General features: G+C 35.4%; 1 protein-coding gene across 1 annotated transcript; it reads right to left on the bottom strand.

The window, feature by feature from the left end:
* Positions 1-2,412: 2,412 nt before the first annotated feature.
* On the bottom strand, positions 2,413-5,461 carry LOC147628613 (uncharacterized). The gene is made up of 8 exons (XM_086813072.1): positions 5,252-5,461; positions 4,575-5,155; positions 4,369-4,483; positions 4,139-4,279; positions 3,290-4,054; positions 3,057-3,190; positions 2,725-2,965; positions 2,413-2,635 (listed from the first exon to the last, which is right to left on the bottom strand). Exons 1-8 carry the CDS (start codon positions 5,459-5,461, stop codon positions 2,621-2,623), a joined length of 2,202 nt encoding a protein of 733 aa, XP_086669198.1. The 3' UTR covers positions 2,413-2,620.
* Between the last annotated feature and the right edge of the window lie 1,504 nt (positions 5,462-6,965).

The following is a 6,965-nucleotide window of genomic DNA, read 5'->3' on the forward strand; positions in this document are numbered from 1 at the left end:
TGTACAAGGTTTATTAGTAAAAAACTATGAGCAATATTAAAATGATTCCATTATGACACATATGTAAGGAAGGGGAGTTCTTTAAAGGAGGTGCATATTTCACATAAGATGAAGAGTTGAAAATGTACAAGGTTTATTAGTAAAAAACTATGAGCAATATTAAAATGATTCCATTATGACACATATGTAAGGAAGGGGAGTTCTTTAAAGGAGGTGCATATTTCACATAAGATGAAGAGTTGAAAATGTACAAGGTTTATTAGTAAAAAACTATGAGCAATATTAAAAATATGAGATATTTTGGGTATAATGATTCCATTATGACACATATGTAAGGAAGGGGAGTTCTTTAAAGGAGGTGCATATTTCACATGCTTGAATGAGTTTTAAACTCATAAAAATTGAGATATTTCATCTCTCCTCTCTCCTCATTCAAGTCTAGTTCCAAAAAGTTAGCTTAACTGACCTAAAAATGGTCAAATATTGACCAAACTGATTTAGAAAATTCTAGAATCAGTTTGTTTGGTTAGGAGCTCAATTTTTCCTATAAATAGAAGCCTCCCCCTTGTTGAAAAATATATAGTGTTTATGCATCGTTACTCTACTCCACCTAAGCCAAGAACTATGAATTCATTAATAATTCACTAGTTTTTGGAGTTTCCCTCTTTCTTCAATCCCCATTGGGTGGCTCCATCAACATACTTAACCAATTGATTGGTTGGGGGCCTCTACCGTGAACAAAGAATCAAGCAATTTGTAAGGTAATTAGTGAATATTGATCTTTTCTATAATTTCTCAATGTTTCTCTCTTCTCAACCCCTCTCAAGCTTGAGAAGCTTAATTGGTATGGTTTTTTTAAATGCTATTGAAGTTAATTGGTGAATAGTAGTGAAGAGTTACATAATTTAATAAATGCTATTGAAGTTAATTTCCATTTATGTTTAAATTCTAATGGTTTTTTGTGTAATTTCTCTCTCTCACTCAAGAAATGGTCATACTCATGATATTCAATCCAAATCAAGCTTTTCATAAAGCTTTTCCTTAACCCAAGATTAAGCTATGCTTGAGGCCAAATTAATGGCTTTTTTCTATGCTTTTAGTTTATGTATATTGATGATTTAATCCATTATGGATTAATGATCCAATTAAAGATCATTTTAATTATTTCCTTAATGATAAGCTTTATCCCTTAGAAAAATTGAGATTTATCAGTCATAGCAGCGGAGCTATGGCAAAATTTTTATAAAAATTATGCATAAAATAATTTTATTCAAAGCATAAAAAGAGGACTTTCTACCATATTCTAGGAATTATCATCCTAGATTAATTGAAAGAATTTCATTATAATCATGGAGAAATTGAATTTTAATATCATGCATAAAGGATAAGTTTTTATATCAAAAGTGTTATTTTTACCATTTTTATTTCATGCATAGAAGTATGCATAATGGATAAATTTTTATATCAAAAGTGTTATTTTTACCATTTTTATTTTCATGCATAGAAGTATGCATAATGGATAAATTTTTATATCAAAAGTGTTATTTTTATCAATTTTTATTTTCATGCATAGAAGTATGCATAAAGGATAAGTTTTTATATCAAAAGTGTTATTTTTACCATTTTTATTTTCATGCATAGAAGTATGCATAATGGATAAATTTTTATATCAAAAGTGTTACTTTTATTATTTTTATTTTCATGCATAGAAGTATGCATAATGGATAAATTTTTATATCAAAAGTGTTACTTTTATCATTTTTATTTTCATGCATAGAAGTATGCATAATGGATAAATTTTTATATCAAAAGTGTTACTTTTACCATTTTTTTTTCATGCATAGAAGTATGCATAATGGATAAATTTTTATATCAAAAGTGTTACTTTTATTATTTTTATTTTCATGCATAGAAGTATGCATAATGGATAAATTTTTATATCAAAAGTGTTACTTTTACCATTTTTATTTTCATGCATAGAAGTATGCATAATGGATAAATTTTTATATCAAAAGTGTTATTTTTATCAATTTTTATTTTCATGCATAGAAGTATGCATAAAGGATAAATTTTTATATCAAAAGTGTTATTTTTATCATTTTTATTTTCATGCATAGAAGTATGCATAAAGGATAAATTTTTATATCAAAAGTGTGAGGGTGGCCACGGAGCGAGCCCATTGCAGCGAGCCAATTTGCAAATTATTTTCAAATCAATACGAGATGCGAGCAGTTTCTTGTCATGTATCCATTGAAAGTGAGCAAGAATGACACATGACATACCAAAAAAAAAAGCAGGCTTACTACATGACATGCCATACTTCCTTCAAGACATACCACCTTCAAGACAATGTATTCAAGACACAAAATAAAAGCAGGCTTACTACATCCACCAAAAATGCTACATCCAAACTGTCTTTAAATAAAAGTTCAAATATCACGCTACATCCACCAAAAATGCTAATATATAAAATGTCTTCTGTATCCACCAAAAATGCTACATCGAAACTGTCTTTAAATGTCTTTAAAAAAAAGTTCAAATATCACGCTACATCCACCAAAAATGCTAATATCCAAAATGTCTTCTGTCTTCACAAAAAATGCTAAGATCCAAAATGTCTTTAGTCTTCTTCAAACTGCAAAAAAGTAAGAAATTAATGAACATTGCATTTATAGAGGATTATGGGGTATTAACAGTGCCTTGTCTTATTAATTTGGGAATTACCTTTGTAGAATATGGCTCCAATAGCTTATTATATATGCGATGGTCCTTTTCAAAGATAATAACATTACGTTCCATGACCGCTGCAATAAGTCCAAGAGTTCCAGTCCCAGCAAACAAGTCAACAATAGTATCCCCTGTCTTTGAAAAGAGAGATACTATGTACTTGCATAGCCTCTGCCCTCTTTGGCAACCACCTCTCCAAGGCTTTCCCTTTCGTTTTACCATATCCTCTTCAGGAACACTACATAAACACATAGATGAGAGACCCAAAAACCTAAACCCTAAATACATAGACATTGTTTTTAATCACAGATCTAGAGTCGATCCCTTACATATCTTGAATGAGGTCTTGTTCCAGATCTAATTCACTCCCAAGATTTTGCTCTTCCACCTTATCTCCATACATCCGTAAATACTGCCTTGGTGTACTTGAGCGTACAAAAACAGATAGAATAAGACATGCAACCTGTAATGAAATCCATTCAAATAGTAGTGAATTCCTTAGGCTATAAGTTGAAATAGACATAGACATAAGAATTTTTGTAGAAGAGAAGTGTGCAGCTACCTTTGTTACCAGTTGTCCCATCTTCTTTCCCACTGGTGGAGTGCATTTGACCACTTGTCGATGAAAGACCACAAATCCTCTAGATGTTGCCTCATGCTCTATCTTCACTCCTTCTTCCATTGTATAAAGGCATGTTATGAAGCCATGATCATTAAGACAAAAGTCTACAAATTGAAAAGTTGCCTCATATAGACTTTCGCTAACCACATTCCAAGGTGGCACTCTGTGTCCCAAACAACCCTCAACAACGAGGTTTGAGGGGAAGTCTACAAACACCATCTCCACACAATAGTCAGTCCTTTTCCCATGGACTTTTCCTTTATTACAAAGCACATTCATGGCTTCCAAAACATGTTTGAATAGAGGGGATGGCCCTTCTATGTTCTTACAGTCCCTTGCAAGGTCCTCGATGGAGGTATTGAATGCATATACCATGCCTGCGAATTCCCACAATGCAAGAAGAAACACAGAAGAAGATTGATTGGTAAGAGAAAAATATTTATCGCCCCAATAAACATACACTACTGTTAACGGCATGATATCACCTTTCAAAGGTGCTGGTTGGATCATAGACGAGGCTACATGTACATTGCCCGAAGTACTTGTTGTTTGATGTACTTCTCTTTGTATCCTATTTGCATCCAATGCTTGACTCACTATATCCCTCCCTAGGTTAACTGGTAGAGGGTGCATTCTAGATGTAGAGGCTATAGATGTGGCATGAGAGCTCGTAGAGCAGCCACGTACTGCAGTCAATGGTATACTCTGCACAAAGACAACTTATGGTTATAAATTACCTCATCAAAAAACTTTATCATCGTGCAAAAATCAGAGACAACTTATGGTTACCTCATCAGAACCCTCCACTATGGTCATCTTAGCCAATATAGCTAAGTGTTGATCATGTAATTGAATTTCTTCATCTGGCACAACAAACCTCTCCATGTCTAGCCACCAGGGGCATCTTGTCTTTTCAACACTTGATAGAGGCTAACCATGCATTTCAAAAATAGATAACATACGTTTTATCATCATACATACATTTTATCATCATGACCATGATTACAGAAAACACTTACTCTCCCAAGGTGCAGATCCGCATATATATATCGTGGAGTATCCTCGCAAATCCATAACAACACAAGAGGTGGTATGGCCTGTACTACACCACTATCCACCTCTTTCAGCAGCCATCTAAATTCCAAATGGAAAGGAAAACTAAAGTCAATAGGCTATATAAGAAGCATAAGGAGAAGAAATAAAATTGACCAAGTTTTTTTTTTACCTATAAACAACTCGATGTGTTGCAGAGCGTAGCCCTTTTTGTGTGTCCATATCATTGCTAAATTTTATATCCCCCTGATGAACTCTGAAAGCTTTTTTGAAATACTTTCGTCGATGAAAGACGACATAGTTTATAAAGGAATTAATGGAAGGTAAGGAGATTCTATCACAATTTTCAATCTCCTCCAGAAGCTTGGAGCCATAAGAACTTATTTGTAGCCAGAACACAAATGAATGTAGCCACTCTCTAGCTTTTGCTTTGTCTTTAGGCAAGTACTCTATCTCTCGAATGCTAGCTTGTGAATTATCCAACATTCGAACTAAGAATGCCTTATCTTCATCCCTAACTTGTGCAGCCCCAATCATGTTCAGTTTCTCTTCTGTTGCAATATGGGTCCCTGCTGCATGCCAAGGAAGTGACAAAACAGCACGCCAAAAGTATTCTCCATTGGCAGGGTCTGCTATGCGGGCAAACTTTCCCACCCTATTCTTATACAGAATTTCTACCTCTCTTATCACCTTAGCCCTTCCGTCTACATCCATGCCCTTAGCCTTAACCTCGATTTTCATCTCCATATCGTCCTACAGAGTCCATTTAATTACAAAATTACTCTTGCATACATTAAACATATTTCGCATAATTAAATAGATCTTGCATACCTTTAATATCTTGCATACCTTAAACACAAGCCATGCCAATATATTTATTGGAACAGAAAACCAGCTTTTTTTGCCACGAGTGGGGCACTTTTTCATTTCATTCTCCATCCAAGCCTTGTCCTCATCATCGAGCTCTGCAAGGAGGGTAGTCTTATCGGACTCACCAATTCTCCTTATTTGGAAGAGCCTATCCCCAAAAGTTGTTGGTACAAAGGCATAGTCATGCATCCTAGTACAACCAATGCAGAGAGTTGAAGCAACATCATGCAATCAATGCCAAGAGCAAAAAAGAGAAAAATAATAAAACATATACTTATTCAATCTGGAAAGAGAAAACATCAGCTCTCCAACGTCAGCCTTCTCGAATTGTAGAAAGTCACAGGCCACCAGACAATGCTTAGAGATGTCATTTGGAAATTCTGAGTAAAAGGAAAGAAGATGATAAAATTATATTAGATGCATACATAAAATTGTATAAATAGATAAAAACATTTCAAATCACCCTCACCTTGAGCAATCAAATCCATCCAAGATTTATAGCGGTTGTTTCCATCCAGTACATGTATCATTTTACCCTGGATGAACGGTCCCCATTCTGGCATATTTCTGAGAGACTCTTCAAAAGTTCCATTCACATCCCTCCATGTTGAACTCCATGACAATGTTGTTTCTTCAGTCAGAGGAGTCTCCTCTCCATCCAAATCAAACATGGACACCGTGAACGCCCCCTTGCTTTCAAGATACCCACCAAGGTTCTTGAATGCTCGACCAAGGTTCTTATCAGTACTGGGGCATAGTCTCCTTATGGCCTCTGTTGGAAGAAGCCTACACAAGGGGATCTTGGGGGGGGGGTGCTGAATCTAACTCTAATTCGATCGATGAATGCAGTTGGAGTAGAGGTTTTAAGGATCCTTCCGAAAATTTCTGCTTTGATGCTCTCTGTTTTTCTTGTCTCAGTTGTCAATGTGTCTCCACCTTCTTCTTCTTCATTATCATCCTCTCTATCATTCCCATCTTCTTGTCTATCATCACCCTCTCTCTCATCCTCCTGTCTATCATCCTCTCTATCATCATGCTCTCTCTCATCCTCCTCTCTATCATCCTCTCTATCATCCTCTCTGTCATCATCCTGTCTATCTTCCTCTCTATCATCATCCTCTCTCTCATCCTCTTGTCTCTCATCCTCTCTATCATTCTGTCTCTCATCCTCTTCTTGTCTGTCATCCCTGTCTCTCTCATTCTCATGTCTATCATTCTCCATCAACACTTGGCCTTGACTCTGAACTTCCTCATCAAACAATCCTCGAGACACCCTGTCGGTTGTTCTTGCCTGTATTTTTTTGGAGCGTTTAGAAGGAGGTAGTAAGGAATCCATACCAGCAAAACAACAATCTTTTTGAGAACAAGAAGATCTAGTCACATAACGTTGGGAGTTGGTGTCCATTTTCAAAGATATAACTCTTCCCACAAAAAGTAAAGTAAACTACACGAATTATTCTAGGTAGTATAATCATGGGTTGGCATGGGTTGGCACAAAGTATACGGATTATTTAAGGTTGTATAATCATGGGTTGGCAGGGTTGGCGCAAAATATACGGATTATTCAAGGTTGAAAATAATCTCGGGTTGGCACAAAGTATACGGATTATTCAAGGCTGTAAATTCCTAATCATTAATAACAAAGTGCTCGAAAAAACCTTTTCCCAAAAAGGATTTCATTCCTCTACAATGG

Source organism: Cibotium barometz, chromosome 19 (genome assembly GCF_041138505.1).
Source record: "Cibotium barometz isolate CiBa-2024 chromosome 19, ASM4113850v1, whole genome shotgun sequence".
Taxonomy (NCBI): Eukaryota; Viridiplantae; Streptophyta; class Polypodiopsida; order Cyatheales; family Cibotiaceae; genus Cibotium; species Cibotium barometz.